Source organism: Ranitomeya imitator, chromosome 6, assembly GCF_032444005.1.
Source record: "Ranitomeya imitator isolate aRanImi1 chromosome 6, aRanImi1.pri, whole genome shotgun sequence".
Taxonomy (NCBI): domain Eukaryota; kingdom Metazoa; phylum Chordata; class Amphibia; order Anura; family Dendrobatidae; genus Ranitomeya; species Ranitomeya imitator.
In genome coordinates, this window is record NC_091287.1 from 15,747,610 (window position 1) to 15,767,987 (window position 20,378).

General features: G+C 46.9%; 1 protein-coding gene across 2 annotated transcripts in view; it reads right to left on the minus strand.

Moving 5' to 3' along the window:
• The window catches only part of NOS3 (nitric oxide synthase 3), a 103,973-nt gene that overhangs the window by 57,662 nt on the left and 25,933 nt on the right, over positions 1-20,378 (minus strand). For both annotated transcript variants that reach the window (XM_069729240.1, XM_069729239.1), the window contains exons 2-3: positions 936-1,032; positions 294-442 (exon numbers count right to left, since the gene is read on the minus strand). In XM_069729240.1, the coding sequence (XP_069585341.1) occupies positions 294-442; positions 936-1,032 (246 nt within the window). The remainder of the gene's footprint in view (positions 1-293; positions 443-935; positions 1,033-20,378) is intronic.

Consider the following 20,378-nt stretch of genomic DNA (forward strand, 5'->3'; position numbering starts at 1 on the left):
AAAATAAAAAAAATGTTAAAAAATAAAACATTCAATATCGCGGCATCTGAATTGGTCCAAATATTATTAACATTTTAATATGAAATTATTTAATCTGTTCAGTAAGAAATTCTGTTGAATACGACCAATTGGTTGAAGGGAAAACTTGCATTTTTTTTTTTAATGAAAGGGCACAACTTTGGAACGGGGGGGCGCAGAAAATAAAAAAACCTGTTGCAGAATCAGCGGGATTGGAGGAGAAAATCAGTTTAAAAAAAAGTACTCATCCTGAGCCTCCTGGTGCAGTCACTCACCTTTTGATGGAGCTGTAGTACTGGTTGATGAAGTCTTTGGCCTTAGGTAGAAGTTCTTCTGTGGATTTTGGTTCTCGGGGTTGAGGACAGGACATCTGGGGTGGAAACATGACGGAGCCCAAGCAGCGAGCCTTTGTGCAGGGCACGTCCTGTGTACAACATGTAATGGCGGTTACCAGGTTCTGCTGACGGACATTGGAAGCAGCAGCATAGCGCCGCCCTGCAGTCAGACATGTGCTAGAACAGCGTGGCTCTAACTGTATCTCATCTAAGCTCCCACAATCCACAGTGCAGGAAAGCCGCAGAGTTCAGCTTCACATGTGAAACAAGAAATAGAACGAAAAAAAACGACATGATGTTCTGCAGAACTCAGCAGAGAACCCAATACACTGGATTCTGGCACAGCTCTGCTTAGGATCATGGATGATGTAAACTGACATTTTACCACTAGGTGGCGCTGGTAACTCACTGCTGCATATTATGTAATACTACACTGGCTTTCCATAGGAGAACTGCATGAAGAGCAATTCCATAAAACAGTCCTATTAGCAGAATTACCTAGAAGCAGGAGGCGCAATCCTAGAAGAAATCAAAAGGAGAAAGTATAATAGATATATCCAGAGTATGTAGCCATTCCTGTACCTGCTCGGCCTGCACATTCAGTATGTCGTAGGACAGGGTCCGGTTCTCCCAGTTCTTGATGCGAAGACATTTTTGGTTCTGACCACCGTTAGCAGGACTGTAAGGGGAGAATAAGATCAGTAATGTAATGTAATGTATGTACACAGTGACTGCACCAGCAGAATAGTGAGTGCAGCTCTGGGGTATAATACAGGAGGTAACTCAGGATCAGTAATGTAATGTATGTACACAGTGACTGCACCAGCAGAATAGTGAGTGCAGCTCTGGAGTATAATACATGATGTAACTCAGGATCAGTAATGTAATGTATGTACACAGTGACTGCACCAGCAGAATAGTGAGTGCAGCTCTGGAGTATAATACAGGATGTAACTCAGGATCAGTAATGTAATGTATGTGCACAGTGATTGCACCAGCAGAATAGTGAGTGCAGCTCTGGGGTATAATACAGGATGTAACTCAGGATCAGTAATGTAATGTATGTACACAGTGACTGCACCAGCAGAATAGTGAGTCCAGCTCTGGAGTATAATACATGATGTAACTCAGGATCAGTAATGTAATGTATGTACACAGTGACTGCACCAGCAGAATAGTGAGTGCAGCTCTGGAGTATAATACAGGATGTAACTCAGGATTAGTAATGTAATGTATGTACACAGTGACTGCACCAGCAGAAAGGTGAGTGCAGCTCTGGAGTATAATACAGGATGTATCTCAGGATCAGTAATGTAATGTATGTACACAGTGACTGCACCAGCAGAATAGTGAGCGCAGCTCTGGGGTATAATACAGGATGTAACTCAGGATCAGTAATGTAATGTATGTACACAGTGACTGCACCAGCAGAATAGTGAGTGCAGCTCTGGAGTATAATACAGGATGTAACTCAGGATCAGTAATATAATGTATGTACACAGTGACTGCACCAGCAGAATAGTGAGCGCAGCTCTGGGGTATAATACAGGATGTAACTCAGGATCAGTAATGTAATGTATGTACACAGTGACTGCACCAGCAGAATAGTGAGTGCAGCTCTGGAGTATAATACAGGATGTAACTCAGGATCAGTAATGTAATGTATGTACACAGTGACTGCACCAGCAGAATAGTGAGTGCAGCTCTGGAGTATAATACAGGATGTAACTCAGGATCAGTAATATAATGTATGTACACAGTGACTGCACCAGCAGAATAGTGAGTGCAGCTCTGGAGTATAATACATGATGTAACTCAGGATCAGTAATGTAATGTACGTACACAGTGACTGCACCAGCAGAATAGTGAGTGCAGCTTTGGAGTATAATACAGGATGTAACTCAGGATCAGTAATGTAATGTATGTACACAGTGACTGCACCAGCAGAATAGTGACTGCAGCTCTGGAGTATAATACAGGATGTAACTCAGGATCAGTAATGTATGTACACAGTGACTGCACCAGCAGAATAGTGAGTGCAGCTTTGGAGTATAATACAGGATGTAACTCAGGATCAGTAATGTAATGTATGTACACAGTGACTGCACCAGCAGAATAGTGAGTGCAGCTCTGGGGTATAATACAGGATGTAACTCAGGATCAGCAATGTATGTACACAGTGACTGCACCAGCAGAATAGTGAGTGCAGCTTTGGAGTATAATACAGGATGTAACTCAGGATCAGTAATGTAATGTATGTGCACAGTGACTGCACCAGCAGAATAGTGAGTGCAGCTCCGGAATATAATACAGGATGTAACTCAGGATCAGTAATGTAATGTATTTACACAGTGACTGCACCAGCAGAATAGTGAGTGCAGCTCCGGAATATAATACAGGATGTAACTCAGGATCAGTAATGTAATGTATTTACACAGTGACTGCACCAGCAGAATAGTGAGTGCAGCTCTGGGGTATAATACAGGATGTAACTCAGGATCAGTAATGTAATGTATGTACACAGTGACTGCACCAGCAGAATAGTGAGTGCAGCTCTGGAGTATAATACAGGATGTAACTCAGGATCAGTAATGTAATGTATGTACACAGTGACTGCACCAGCAGAATAGTGAGTGCAGCTCTGGAGTATAATACAGGATGTAACTCAGGATCAGTAATGTAATGTATGTACACAGTGACTGCACCAGCAGAATAGTGAGCGCAGCTCTGGGGTATAATACAGGATGTAACTCAGGATCAGTAATGTAATGTATTTACACAGTGACTGCACCAGCAGAATAGTGAGTGCAGCTCTGGGGTATAATACAGGAGGTAACTCAGGATCAGTAATGTAATGTATGTACACAGTGACTGCACTAGCAGAATAGTGAGTGCAGCTCTGGGATATAATACAGGATGTAACTCAGGATCAGTACTGTAATGTATGTACACAGTGACTGCACCAGCAGAATAGTGAGTGCAGCTCTGGAGAATAATACAGCATGTAACTCAGGATCATTAATGTATGTACACAGTGACTGCACCAGCAGAATAGTGAGTGCAGCCCTGGAAGATAATACAGGATGTAACTCAGGATCAGTAATGTAATGTATGTACACAGTGACTGCACCAGCAGAATAGTGAGTGCGGCTCTGGAGTACAATACAGGAGGTAACTCAGGATCAGTAATGTAATGTATGTACACAGTGACTGCACTAGCAGAATAGTGAGTGCAGCTCTGGGGTATAATACAGGATGTAACTCAGGATCAGTAATGTAATGTATGTACACAGTGACTGCACCAGCAGAATAGTGAGTGCAGCTCTGGGGTATAATACAGGATGTAACTCATGATCAGTAATGTAATGTATGTACACAGTGACAGCACCAGCAGAATAGTGAGTGCAGCTCTGGGGTATAATACAGGATGTAACTCAGGATCAGTAATGTATGTACACAGTGACTGCACCAGCAGAATAGTGAGTGCAGCTTTGGAGTATAATACAGGATGTAACTCAGGATCAGTAATGTATGTACACAGTGACTGCACCAGCAGAATAGTGAGTGCAGCTTTGGAGTATAATACAGGATGTAACTCAGGATCAGTAATGTAATGTATGTACACAGTGACTGCACCAGCAGAATAGTGAGTGCAGCTCTGGGGTATAATACAGGATGTAACTCAGGATCAGTAATGTATGTACACAGTGACTGCACCAGCAGAATAGTGAGTGCAGCTTTGGAGTATAATACAGGATGTAACTCAGGATCAGTAATGTAATGTATGTGCACAGTGACTGCACCAGCAGAATAGTGAGTGCAGCTCCGGAATATAATACAGGATGTAACTCAGGATCAGTAATGTAATGTATTTACACAGTGACTGCACCAGCAGAATAGTGCGTGCAGCTCTGGAATATAATACAGGATGTAACTCAGGATCAGTAATGTAATGTATTTACACAGTGACTGCACCAGCAGAATAGTGAGTGCAGCTCTGGGGTATAATACAGGATGTAACTCATGATCAGTAATGTAATGTATTTACACAGTGACTGCACCAGCAGAATAGTGAGTGCAGCTCTGGGGTATAATACAGGATGTAACTCAGGATCATTAATGTATGTACACAGTGACAGCACCAGCAGAATAGTGAGCGCAGCTCTGGGGTATAATACAGGATGTAACTCAGGATCAGTAATGTAATGTATTTACACAGTGACTGCACCAGCAGAATAGTGAGTGCAGCTCTGGGGTATAATACAGGAGGTAACTCAGGATCAGTAATGTAATGTATGTACACAGTGACTGCACTAGCAGAATAGTGAGTGCAGCTCTGGGATATAATACAGGATGTAACTCAGGATCAGTACTGTAATGTATGTACACAGTGACTGCACCAGCAGAATAGTGAGTGCAGCTCTGGAGAATAATACAGGATGTAACTCAGGATCATTAATGTATGTACACAGTGACTGCACCAGCAGAATAGTGAGTGCAGCCCTGGAAGATAATACAGGATGTAACTCAGGATCAGTAATGTAATGTATGTACACAGTGACTGCACCAGCAGAATAGTGAGTGCGGCTCTGGAGTACAATACAGGAGGTAACTCAGGATCAGTAATGTAATGTATGTACACAGTGACTGCACTAGCAGAATAGTGAGTGCAGCTCTGGGGTATAATACAGGATGTAACTCAGGATCAGTAATGTAATGTATGTACATAGTGACTGCACCAGCAGAATAGTGAGTGCAGCTCTGGGGTATAATACAGGATGTAACTCATGATCAGTAATGTAATGTATGTACACAGTGACAGCACCAGCAGAATAGTGAGTGCAGCTCTGGGGTATAATACAGGATGTAACTCAGGATCAGTAATGTATGTACACAGTTACTGCACCAGCAGAATAGTGAGTGCAGCTCTGGGGTATAATACAGGATGTAACTTGGGATCAGTATAGGTTATATAATATAATGTCTTCCACACTCCATTGGCTTGTATGGAGTTTTCAAAAGTAAGTGTGTGTGTGTGTGTGTGTGTGTGTGTGTGTGTGTGTGTGTGTGTGTGTGTGTGTGTGTGTGTGTGTGTGTGTGTGTATGTCATGCTCCTGGGTTCAAACCCTTGATTCTGTACTTTGTGGTCGGATTCTTGGTCTGCCAAGCCACAATAGATGCATCTTTTCTCCTGTTATTTAGTTTCTGTTATCCTTTATTTAGTCTCTTTAGGGTAACAGATGTTTTCATTTACTCATTTCTCTGCCCTATCACCTTTCCGGTGCGACTTAATATATTTTCCCCCTGCTGGTATTTCCTGCTGGTGAGTCTCATTTGCATGTCCAGCCATACTGCTGTAGTTTATGCCAGTGATGAACCCTAGCTGGTCTATCTCTCTGCTGTTTATGTTCTTTACCTTGCACCTATCTTCTGTTTCTTTGTAGAAAGTAGGCGGCATATTTTTGCATCATTACATACTTAATCCTTTATTTTCTATTTCGTGGTTTTACTCACTCTGGGATCTCTTCTATTTCAGCACACTTTCTCTTTTGTAGGTAATTTGCACTCTGCTCTGCCTTATGGTTCTTTAGGAGGAACGTGAAGCGCTCAATGGCCTTTCTAGTCTGTGGTTATGGCTATCTCTTAAACCGCAAGGGACTAAGGGGTCAGGATCTCTAGTCTGTACAGGAACCAGCAGGGTCGGTAGAAGGTTTCAGTGCGTTACCCATTTCCCGAGTTACTACACTTTCATAACAGCGACAACCTCTCTGGTGACGGATGGGGGAAGAAGACCCCGGTTATCAAGACTGCAGAGACCCGTGTGTCGTAACCAGCGCCTTCCCCCGTCCCACCACTCCGTAATAAAAGACACTAACAAACCTTGATGGGTTGAACAGGTCGGTCACAGTTTATTATTTGCAAAGTAGAAAAGGGCAATTACACATCGCGACGGACTCATTGCTGAAGGCCCCAGCCGATGACCGCTGGGCCAGTAAGCCCAGATAGATATATATTATAGGTTGATTACATGGTATGAAATGTGCATTAGGATGGTAACAATCTGTGCCACGGACCAATCAGAGCAGGACACCATTATACTGAACAGACACAAAGATCCACTAACAGCAGCTTGCTGACAGTTTCCAGCTTACAATGGTAGAAAAGAAAATGAGAATTAACAGAGTAGTAAAACTTCTAGTGATGGGGGGACGTGTTTACCAGGACACGAGGCACAGGGAGCCGTGCACGGGAAAGCTGGACGTACAAAGCGGCGGACGTCACCTTCCTGCACACAACAATGGAGATCCTGGCACCTCGCACGGCGGATTCACTGGCTCAGATTTATGGGAAATGAGACGTTAATACTGGAACTGGGCACGTCCTTTCACGCACTGGTGCGGACAGCTGGGAGAAGTGTTGGATCAGTGACCTCCACGTCATCAGCTCCATGTCAAGTCCCACCGGGGACCAGAAACCTCTTCCTTCAGGACTGAGAAAGGAAGAAAACAGCTGAAGATGCAGATGGCAGCGCCGGCCCGAAACCCTCACGGAGCTGGTTACCCCAAGTCAGACGCCGGCCCGAAGCCCTCGCAGAGCTGGTTACCCCAAGTCAGACGCTGGCCCGAAGCCCTCGCAGAGCTGGTTACCCCAAGTCAAGCGCTGGCCCGAAGCCCTCGCAGAGCTGGTTACCCCAAGTCAGGCGCCGGCCCGAAGCCCTCGCAGAGTTGGTTACCCCAAGTCAGACGCCGGTCTGAAGCCCTCGCGGAGCTGGTTACCCCAAGTCACACGCCGGCCCGAAGCCCTCGCGGAGCTGGTTACCCCAAGTCACACGCCGGCCCGAAGCCCTCGCGGAGCTGGTTACCCCAAGTCAGACGCCGGTCTGAAGCCCTCGCGGAGCTGGTTACCCCAAGTCAGACGCCGGTCTGAAGCAATCGCAGAGCTGGTTACCCCAAGTCAGATGCCGGCCCGAAGCCCTCGCAGAGCTGGTTACCCCAAGTCAGACGCCGGCACGAAGCCCTCGCAGAGCTGGTTACCCCAAGTCAGACGCCGGCACGAAGCCCTCGCAGAGCTGGTTACCCCAAGTCAGACGCCGGCACGAAGCCCTCGCAGAGCTGGTTACCCCAAGTCAGACGCCGGCACGAAGCCCTCGCAGAGCTGGTTACCCCAAGTCAGACGCCGGCACGAAGCCCTCGCAGAGCTGGTTACCCCAAGTCAGACGCCGGCACGAAGCCCTCGCAGAGCTGGTTACCCCAAGTCAGACGCCGGCCCGAAGACCTCGCAGAGCTGGTTACTCCAAGTCAGACGCCGCCCAAAACCCTCGCTGAGCTGGTTACCCCGAAGCCAGACGCCGGCCTGAGGCCCTTACAGAGCTGGTTACCCCAAGTCAGGCACCGGCCCGAAGCCCTCGCGGAGCTGGTTACCCCAAGTCAGACGCCGGCCTGAAGCCCTCGCAGAGCTGGTTACCCCAAGCCAGACGCCGGCCCGAAGCCCTCGCAGAGGTGGTTACCCCAAGTCAGACGCCGGCCCGAAGCCCTCGCAGAGCTGGTTACCCCAAGTCAGACGCCAGCCCGAAGCCCTCGCAGAGCTGGTTACCCCAAGTCAGACGCCGGTCCAAAACCCTCGCTGAGCTGGTTACCCTGAAGCCAGACGCCGGCCTGAAGCCCTTACGGAGCTGGATACCCCAAGTCAGACGCCGGCCTGAAGCCCTCGCTGAGCTGGTTACCCCAATCAGACGCCGGTCCGAAGCCCTCGAGGAGCTGGTTACCCCAAGTCAGACGCCGGCCCGAAGCCCTCGCAGAGCTGGTTACCCCAAGTCAGACGCCGGTCCAAAACCCTCGCTGAGCTGGTTACCCTGAAGCCAGACGCCGGCCCGAAGCCCTCGCAGAGCTGGTTACCCCAAGTCAGACGCCGGCCTGAAGCCCTCGCTGAGCTGGTTACCCCAATCAGACGCCGGTCCGAAGCCCTCGAGGAGCTTGTTACCCCAAGTCAGACACCAGTCCGAAGCCCTCGCTGAGCTGGTTACCCCAATCAGACGCCGGTCCGAAGCCCTCGCGGAGATGGTTACCCCAAGTCAGACGCCGTCCCAAAGACCTCACGGAGCTGGTTACCCCAAGTCAGACGCCAGCCCTAAGCCCTCGCAGAGCTAGTTACCCCAAGTCAGACGCCGGCCCGAAGCCCTCGCGGAGCTGGTTACCCCAAGTCAGACACCGGTCCGAAGCCCTCGCGGAGATGGTTACCCCAAGTCAGACACCGGTCCGAAGCCCTCGCGGAGCTGGTTACCCCAAGTCAGACACCGGTCCGAAGCCCTCGCGGAGCTGGTTACCCCAAGTCAGACACCGGTCCGAAGCCCTCGCGGAGCTGGTTACCCCAAGTCAGACTTGTTGCAGGCGATTGTTAGTGGGTTTTCCCCTTCCCCATTACGCAGACATATGAGGGGCAGGAGGATTCGGATAATGGCCGCCTGCATCCACCTAGTGATGGCGGGGAGTGCGGCTCCAGAGGAATCTGCTGCAATTCACATTGCAAAGCAAAACCTCGACCTTCCGGCTTTTCTGTCCAGTACGTCCATAGTCCATGGCAGCCTCACTAGAGCCCTGCGGACCCCCACCAGCCGGAATCCCCTTCTGATTAGCAGGTCCGGTGTGACGTCACGCTGCAATGAGCCGACAAATCGCTAGTGAACGTATTTGCCAATAGTCCCAAAACTAGAGCGCAAAACAGGTGGAGATAATGCAAACGGCGCCCAAAGGTGTGCGATCCTGGCATTGTGATGGCGTCCGGGCACAAGGCCTCTCATCATGGCAACGAAAATGTAAACTTCCACAGCGTATAGACCCCTGCGTCCCCCGTGTTCTGCAGGCTGCCGGGCATCATGTAGCCGGCAATGCAACATCTAAGAGCATGCATCTACACGTGGTCACAGGACGTATTGGACTCATTATCTGCTGTACAGTAGACTATCTCACCATGCTAAGCAGTTATGTATTATCTGCTGCACAGGTGACTATCTCTCCATGTTATGCATACTGGCACGGACTATGGTGTCCTTTACATTGCACTGCCTCTTCATTATACGGAACCTGAAAACTCATCTCTTCAGGAAAGCCTACAGCCTGCACTGACACCGCTGCTGCCTCATCACTATCGAAGCTACCGCCTCACCAACACCGGAGCTACCGCCTCACCAACACCGGAGCTACCGCCTCACCAACACCGGAGCTACCGCCTCACCAACACCGGAGCTCCTGCAACCCTCAACCTACTGTCTTCTTCCCCATAATCCTGTAGAATGTAAGCCCGCAAGGGCAGGGTCCTCGCCCCTCTGTATCAGTCTGTCATTGTTAGTTTGTTCACTGTATGTGATATTTGTAACTTGTATGTAACCCCTTCTCATGTACAGCACCATGGAATCAATGGTGCTATATAAATAAATAAATAATAATAATTATGCACTGACTTGTATGATCTGCCATATATTATACTGCTGCTATACTGACTTGTATTATCTGCTATACAATGCACTGCCTCTCCAGGTCACACTGACTTGTATCATGAGCGACAGGTTATGATATTAGTCAGTGTGACATGGAGAGGTAGTGCATTGTATTGTATTGCCAGATGTACTGCGTTAGATTACCTCTCCAGGCTGCACAGATTTGTATACTCAGCCATATATTATACTGTCTCTTTACACGGCACTGACTTGTATTATCCTCTTAGGCCGGCGTCACACTAGCGAGTTTTACGGACGTATGAGCGCATAAAATACGTCCGTAAAACACCCCTAACAAACGTCCCAATTATTCTCTATGCCCCTGCTCCTATCTGCCGTATTTTACTGATCAGTATTATGCGGCTTTCTACGGCTGTAGAAAATCGCAGCATGCTGCATTTGTCACCGTATTGTGCAAAAAAAACGCCAATGAAAGTCTATGGAAGCCCCAAAAATACGGATTACACACGGACCAGCAGTGTGACTTGTGAGAAATACGCAGCGGTGTTAGAGAGAAAAGCCGGCAATTCAGTGCGGTGTACAGTAAAATCACACTGACAGCTTACAGAAGAATAGGTAGAATAAATGTGTACACATAGAATAGGTATCTATAATATAACGCTGGGAGCGTCACTCTGTCCGAAGCCTTTATAGACTGCGCAGGCGCAATAGCCGGCGCAGTCTGGCACCCACAGAGTGACGCTCCCAGGAGATTGCGGTATGCGTAAACACTGAACGCATACAGCGATCTCCACCGGAGAGTCAGGGACCGCCAGGAGGGTAAGTATATTCACCTTTCCCCGTTCCAGCGCTGCGTGCGGCTCCGTCTCCCGGCTCCTCTGCTGTGACAGTTCAGAGGGCGCGATGACGCGCTTAATGCGCGCCGGCACCGCCCTCTGACTTACCAGTCACAGGCAGAGGAGCCGGAGTGTGTCTTCAATAAAATGGCGCCGGAAAGCGCGGACTGCGCAGGCGCCGATTCCTGCTGCCGGAATCGGCGCCTGCGCAGTCCGCGCTTTCCGGCGCCATTTTCTTGAAGACACACTCCGGCTCCACTGCAGGTGTGTCTTCAAGAAAATGGCGCCGGAAAGCGCGGACTGCGCAGGCGCCGATTCCTGCTGCCGGAATCGGCGCCTGCGCAGTCCGCGCTTTCCGGCGCCATTTTCTTGAAGACACACCTGCAGTGGAGCCGGACGATAGGGGAGTATGGTATTTTTTTTTTTTATATGGCAGCAGCATACGGGGGCATACACACTGGAGCGTCTTATGGGGGGCATATCATACAATGGTGGCGCAGGATGGGAGCAGCACATGACAGAACGGGGGCAGGATGGCAGCAGCACATGACAGAACGGGCGCAGGATGGCAGCAGCACATGACAGAACGGGCGCAGGATGGCAGCAGCACATGACAGAACGGGCGCAGGATGGCAGCAGCACATGACTGAACGGGCGCAGTATGGCAGCAGCACATGACAGAATGGGCGCAGGATGGCAGCAGCACATGACAGAACGGGCGCAGGATGGCAGCAGCACATGACAGAACGGGCGCAGGATGGCAGCAGCACATGACAGAACGGGCGCAGGATGGCAGCAGCACATGACAGAACGGGCGCAGGATGGGAGCAGCACATGACAGAACGGGCGCAGGATGGGAGCAGCACATGACAGAACGGGCGCAGGATGGCAGCAGCACATGACAGAACGGGCGCAGGATGGCAGCAGCACATGACAGAACGGGCGCAGGATGGCAGCAGCACATGACAGAACGGGCGCAGGATGGTAGCAGCACATGACAGAACGGGCGCAGGATGGGAGCAGCACATGACAGAACGGGGGCGCAGGATGGGAGCAGCACATGACAGAACGGGGCCGCAGGATGGGAGCAGCACATGACAGAACGGGGGCGCAGGATGGGAGCAGCACATGACAGGATGGGAGCAGCAAATGACAGAATGGAGGCGCAGGATGGGAGCAGCACATGACAGAACGGGGGCGCAGGATGGGAGCAGCACATGACATAACGGGGGCGCAGGATGGGAGCAGCACATGACAGGATGGGAGCAGCAAATGACAGAATGGAGGCGCAGGATGGAGCAGCACATGACAGAACGGGGGCGCAGGATGGGAGCAGCACATGACAGAACGGGGGCGCAGGATGGGAGCAGCACATGACAGGATGGGGCGCAGGATGGAGCAGCACATGACAGAATGGGGGCGCAGGATGGAGCAGCACATGACAGGATGGGGATGCAGGATGGAGCAGCACATGACAGGATGGGGACGCAGGATGGAGCAGCACATACCAGGATGGAGACCATATACCAATATAAATGCTCGCCACCCGGGCGTAGAACGGGTTCAATAGCTAGTAAATATATAGTGAGACACATCAGTGTATGTTACAGAGCAGAGGGCGCCTCACCGCAAATGAAGGTAAATATAGGTCATTGACCTACTTTACCTTCATTCCCTGGGGTTTTGCAGCCAGGAGCACCGCTGCATTAACAGAGCTCCTGGCTGCAAAATATTTTAACCCCTTCAGATGGATTTACATCGTGGGACCTTACAGATCTTCGGAAGGTATGTATATTGTTGGTTTATTATTTTTTCTTTGTTACAGAGCGAGGGTCTTCAGATGGATTGAGCGTAGAATAAATTATTACAACAACCTTTGTTTTTATTTCATTAAAATAATTTTTAATAATGTGTTTGTTTTTTTAACCCTTTACTAGTATTGGATTAATAATGGATAGGTGTCATAATTGACGCCTCTCCATTATTAATTTGGCTTAATGTCACCTTACAATAGCAAGGTGGCATTAACCCTTCATTACCCCATATCCCACTGCTACACGGGAATGGGAAGAGAGTGGCCAAGTGCCAGAATAGGCGCACCTTCCAGATGTGTCTTTTCTGGGGTGGCTGGGTGCAGATGTTTTTAGCCGGGGGGGGGGGGGGGGCAATAACCATGGACCCTCTCCAGACTATTAATATCTGCCCTCAGTCACTGACTTTACTACTCTGGCAGAGAAAATTGCGCGGGAGCCCACGCCAATTTTTTCCGCCATGTAACCCTTTAATTTAATAGCTAGAACGGCCAAATTTTGCACATACACACTACTAACATTAGTAGTGTGGAATATGCAAAAAAAAAAAAATGGGGATATGAGATGGTTTACTGTATGTAATCATGTCTCATATCATGTCGGGTTTAGGAAGGAGATAGCAAAAGCCGGCAATTGAATTACAGGCTTTAAAGCTACCTAGCGCTGTATGAAATAATAATATATATACATATATGTGTCTACTGACATATATATATATATATATATATATATATATATATACCTATTCTATATGTACACATTTATTCTACCTATTCTACTGTAAGCTGTCAGTGTGATTTTACTGTACACCGCACTGAATTACCGGCTTTTCTCTCTAACACCGCTGCGTATTTCTCGCAAGTCACACTGCTTGTCCGTGTGTAATCCGTATTTTTCTGGCTTCCATAGACTTTCATTTGCGTTTTTTTTTGCGCAATACGGTGACAAATGCAGCATGCTGCGATTTTCTACGGCCGTACAAAGCCGTATAATACGGATCAGTAAAATACGGCTGATAGGAGCTGGGGCATAGAGAATAATTGGAACGTTTGTTAGGCGAGTTTTACGGATGTATTTTATGCGCTCATACGTCCGTAAAACTCACTAGTGTGACGCCGGCCTTATACAATGCACTACCTTACCATGCGGCACTGACTTATATAATTTGCCATATAGTACTGTACACTACTTCTCTTCACTGCACTGACTTGTATGCTATACGCTGCACCACCTCTCTATGTTACACTGAGTTGTATCATGTGCTATACATTTGATTACTTTTCCAGGCTGCACTGACTTGTATAATCTGCCATATATTTGACTGCCTCTCCACACTTCACTAACTGTACAATGCACTACCTCTTCACGTTGCACTGACTTATAAGGTTTCTTTATAACGAATCTAAAAGTGAAAAGTTGTAGGGAAAGTGAAGATTGTAAACTTAACCCCTTATTTGCTGCTTTGAGGGCATCCAGTGATTGGCTTTTTACAAAGCACCAAACCTCCAGCTGTGAAGTGACTGATGGTCCCTACAAGGAGCAGAGATGAAGGGAGAGGGCTCAGTCCACATCATGGCTCTGCCTACAGTCTGCGGAGTGTGAGCGTCTTGCTGTGACCCCTGGGTGGATTGATGGATAGCAGCATGATGAAGCTGCCAGCATATAAATACAATGTCCTGCGATATACTTATCACATGAGCCCCTAATAAAACCCCGGACATCACACGACCACAGCACAGCGAACTAACGCCGCCAAAAATAACCAGAGGACAAACTCCGAGATGCCCGTCACTCTCCAGGTGGCATTGGTGCCCAGAACCCATCATCACTGATGGTTACCAGTCTGCAGAATATATCTGGTGTGACGCTCTGCGGAGTATATCCGTACGGACCTGACAGATCAGCGCTGTAGGAATACTCAGAACATAGCACTTTGTATCTGTCCGGAGACTTCAGGAGAAGAGCGATGCTCTGCAGAGAGATGGGAGCAGGAGCGTCCATCACAATCAGTGGAAACGTCATCATTCCCATCGTGACGGACACAGAGCAGCATCTACCGAGCACATTTACCTCTGGGCCCTCAGTCCATGGATCCCGAACAAGAATTACTATTCATCTGAGGGCCCGGGGGTCACCTGGCTGCAGGGAAGAGACGTCGCACGGACCCCCCAATCCATCATATTTCCTTTTCAGGGATCAAAGGACTCAATATAGGTCAATGACAGCAGTGACCAATACTCCAACACTTACTAATGCAAAGAGCACTTACTCACCAATACTCCGACACTAATGCACAGAGCACTTACTCACCAATACTCCGACACTTACTAATGCACAGAGCACTTACTCACCAATACTCCAACACTAATGCACAGAGCACTTACTCACCAATACTCCGACACTAATGCACAGAGCACCTACTCGCCAATACTCCGACACTAATGCACAGAACACTTACTCACCAATACTCCGACACTAATGCACAGAGCACCTACTCACCAATACTCCGACACTTACTAATGCACAGAGCACTTACTCACCAATACTCCAACACTTACTAATGCACAGAGCACCTACTCACCAATACTCCGACACTTACTAATGCACAGAGCACTTACTCACCAATACTCCAACACTTACTAATGCACAGAGCACCTACTCACCAATACTCCGACACTTACTAATGCACAGAGCACTTACTCACCAATACTCCAACACTTACTAATGCACAGAGCACCTACTCACCAATACTCCGACACTTACTAATGCACAGAGCACTTACTCACCAATACTCCAACACTTACTAATGCACAGAGCACCTACTCACCAATACTCCGACACTTACTAATGCACAGAGCACTTACTCACCAATACTCCAACACTTACTAATGCACAGAGCACCTACTCACCAATACTCCGACACTTACTAATGCACAGAGCACTTACTCACCAATACTCCAACACTTACTAATGCAAAGAGCACTTACTCACCAATACTCCGACACTAATGCACAGAGCACCTACTCACCAATACTCCGACACTAATGCACAGAGCACCTACTCACCAATACTCCGACACTAATGCACAGAGCATTTACTCACCAATACTCCAACACTAATGCACAGAGCACCTACTCACCAATACTCCGACACTTACTAATGCACAGAGCACCTACTCACCAATACTCCGACACTTACTAATGCACAGAGCACTTACTCACCAATACTCCAACACTTACTAATGCACAGAGCACCTACTCACCAATACTCCGACACTTACTAATGCACAGAGCACTTACTCACCAATACTCCAACACTTACTAATGCACAGAGCACCTACTCACCAATACTCCGACACTTACTAATGCACAGAGCACTTACTCACCAATACTCCAACACTTACTAATGCACAGAGCACCTACTCACCAATACTCCGACACTAATGCACAGAGCACCTACTCACCAATACTCCGACACTAATGCACAGAGCACTTACTCACCAATACTCCAACACTAATGCACAGAGCACCTACTCACCAATACTCCGACACTTACTAATGCACAGATCACTTACTCACCAATACTCCGACACTAATGCACAGAGCACCTACTCACCAATACTCCGACACTAATGCACAGAGCACTTACTCACCAATACTCCAACACTAATGCACAGAGCACCTACTCACCAATACTCCAACACTTACTAATGCACAGAGCACTTACTCACCAATACTCCAACACTTATTAATGCACAGAGCACCTACTCACCAATACTCCGACACTTACTCACCAATACTCCAACACTTACTAATGCACAGAGCACCTACTCACCAATACTCCGACACTAATGCACAGAGCACTTACTCACTAATACTCCGACACTTACTAATGCACAGAGCACTTACTCACCAATACTCGGACACTTACTAATGCACAGAGCACTTACTCACCAATACTCCAACACTTACTAATGCACAGAGCACTTACTCACCAATACTCCAACACTAATGCACAGAGCACTTACTCACCAATACTCCGACACTAATGCACAGAGCACTTACTCACCAATACTCCGACACTAATGCACAGAGCACCTACTCACCAATACTCCGACACGAATGCACAGAGCACCTACTCACCAATACTCCGACACTTGCTAATGCACAGATCACTTACTCACCAATACTCCAACACTTACTAATGCACAGAGCACTTACTCACCAATACTCCAACACTTACTAATGCACAGAGCACTTACCAATACTCTGACACTAATGCACAGAGCACTTACTCACCAATACTCCAACACTAATGCACAGAGCACTTACTCACCAATACTCCAACTCTTACTAATGCACAGAGCACTTACTCACCAATACTCCGACACTAATGCACAGAGCACCTACTCACCAATACTCCGACACTAATGCACAGAGCACTTACTCACCAATACTCCAACACTTACTAATGCAGAGCACCTACTCACCAATACTCCGACACTAATGCACAGAGCACCTACTCACCAATACTCCAACACTAATGCACAGAGCACCTACTCACCAATACTCCGACACTAATGCACAGAGCATTTACTCACCAATACTCCAACACTAATGCACAGAGCACCTACTCACCAATACTCCGACACTTACTAATGCACAGAGCACTTACTCACCAATACTCCAACACTTACTAATGCACAGAGCACCTACTCACCAATACTCCGACACTTACTAATGCACAGAGCACTTACTCACCAATACTCCAACACTTACTAATGCACAGAGCACCTACTCACCAATACTCCGACACTTACTAATGCACAGAGCACTTACTCACCAATACTCCAACACTTACTAATGCACAGAGCACCTACTCACCAATACTCCGACACTTACTAATGCACAGAGCACTTACTCACCAATACTCCAACACTTACTAATGCACAGAGCACCTACTCACCAATACTCCGACACTAATGCACAGAGCACCTACTCACCAATACTCCGACACTAATGCACAGAGCACTTACTCACCAATACTCCAACACTAATGCACAGAGCACCTACTCACCAATACTCCGACACTTACTAATGCACAGATCACTTACTCACCAATACTCCGACACTAATGCACAGAGCACCTACTCACCAATACTCCGACACTAATGCACAGAGCACTTACTCACCAATACTCCAACACTTACTCACCAATACTCCAACACTTATTAATGCACAGAGCACTTACTCACCAATACTCCGACACTTACTGATGCACAGAGCACCTACTCACCAATACTCCAACACTAATGCACAGAGCACTTACTCACCAATACTCCAACACTAATGCACAGAGCACTTACTCACCAATACTCCAACACTTACTAATGCACAGAGCACTTACTCACCAATACTCCAACACTAATGCACAGAGCACCTACTCACCAATACTCCAACACTAATGCACAGAGCACTTACTCACCAATACTCCAACACTAATGCACAGAGCACTTACCAATATTCCAACACTAATGCACAGAGCACTTACTCACCAATACTCGGACCCTTACTTATTTACAGAGCACTTACTCACCAATACTCGGACCCTTACTAATGCACAGAAGACTCACTAAACATATGGAGCATTTACTCAGATTAAATGGATATTCTCAAGTTATTAAATTGCTTTAATTAGTTAGACAACATGAAAATAAGCAAGTTTGCAATTGTCTTGCTTCTTCTGTTTTCGTTTTTCTAAAATGAAAGCTTTTATCTTTCATTATATACAGCAGGTTTCCGTGGAGCTCAGGCACTATAATAATAATTATTTTTATTTCTACAGCCCCAACATATTCTGCAGCACTTTACATTTATTGCCTGCCTAGACCCTGGTCAGTGTGCGCAGTAGATACATTGCAGAAGAGATGTTAACTCCTAACATACCAGTCAGCTCTCTCCAGCCCTTTATTGTTATTGGCTCACCTCCCTCCATCTCCCTCTCAGCCACTAATAAGCTGATGTTATGTCTTTTTAAAATCACCAGCTCGCAGCATCGACTTCTCCCAGAGCAGTTCTCCTAATCATGGCTCTCACTGTCCAGAGTGGTGTGCTTGTTCAAATGCCCTGTTTTCTCTATATGTATAATGTAAATATACTGTGTATACTTCAGGACCAAGCACCGATAGGTGAATGCGTTACAGCAGAACTTGTGCTGAGCTTTATAGTTCTACTAATTGTACAGCTCTGTTACTCACCACAACTGTCACTGTAGGAAGAGAGGCCGCCCTGCCAGAATGTGAGGCGAGTGTAAGGAGACTGCATAGCTCAGAGCTGCTCAAGAAATAACCTGAGAATACCCCTTTAAGATCACTAACTCTCAAAACTTGTTAGCACACAAAGCACTAGCTCACTATTATGCAACGCAATCAGCATAAACTCACTAATAGCCACTCAAAAATCATAAATACATAAAAATAAATAAGGTGAACAAAATGACTTTTATGTTCAAGTATTAATATTAAACGTTTCAGCTTTGATATTGAGCCCTTTACAAGTGAATACATCAATGTTAGAAGCTGCTTTAAATACAGATATCACCGATGTTCAAAAATAATTCATAAAAATATCTAGAGCATACATTAATATAATTTGCATACAGAAATTGACAAAGTGCAGGCCGCAAATGTTTTTACATTTACAGAGTCTTGTAAAAGGGGTGGCCTTTATACTCTCTCCACTTGAGCTGGTATTTAAGAGTCTGCGTTCAATTGTGTGGGACCACCATGGGCACAAACATGACACCTGCCTAGGTCAATATTGCCATACGGGAATTGGAGGACAACCTTGTCTTATTACCTACCATTTTGACAATATATTGAGACGGTGGAGGTACATAGGCAATGTTTTCTTTATCTGGACAGGTAATATTGAGGAATGTACTGAGTTTGATAACTTTTTGAACTCCATTCATATGCATTACATTGTTCATAGTTATTTATATAATTCCTGGATGTGTTGTGACCTGTAATCGCATGCAACTGGTCATAACAATTCATAACTCCTTTACGACCTTTGACGTATGTCCCTGCCTTTGATGTAGGCTCATAGGCAGAGCAAACATATTTCCCTGCACATGATGGCTGGTTTAATCAGCCATCATGTGCCTCTAACAGTTGTTCCCGCTGACAGTCTCTGAAAGCGGCATTTAACATGTACCAGTATATGACGATCGCAGCTTCAAGTCCCCTAAGGAAACCAATAGATATGGTAGAAAGTGAGAGAAGAAAAAGTTTTTAAGACATGAAAAAAATGAAAACATACAAGTTCAAATCACCCCCCATTTACCCTATTATTAAAAATACACATATTTAGCATCACTGCATTAGTAAAAGTGAGATGTATCAAAATATAAAATTAAACCCATCGGTAAATGACATAACGAGAAACAAATCAAAATGCCAGAATTATGTATTTTTTTGGTGAACACAGCATTGTAGAGAGAGAATACCCCAGACAAAGACAAACAAAGGATATTGAGCAGTCTACTAATACTAAGGGTACCGTCACACAGTGGCATTTTGATCGCTACGACGGCATGATCCGTGACGCTCCAGCGTCGTAACAATATCGCTCCAGCGTCGTAGACTGCTGTCACACTTTGCAATGTACGACGCTGGAGCGATAATTTCATGACGTATGTGCGATGTAGAAGCCGTTGGTTACTATGCGCACATCATATACAATATCGTATACACCTTTGTTACACCATGCGATCATGCCGCCACAGCGGGACACTAGACGACGAAAGAAAGTTTCAAACGATCTGCTACGACGTACGATTCTCAGCGGGGTCCCTGATCGCAGGAGCATGTCAGACACAGCGAGATCGCTGGAACGTCACGGATATATCGCTGGAACGTCAC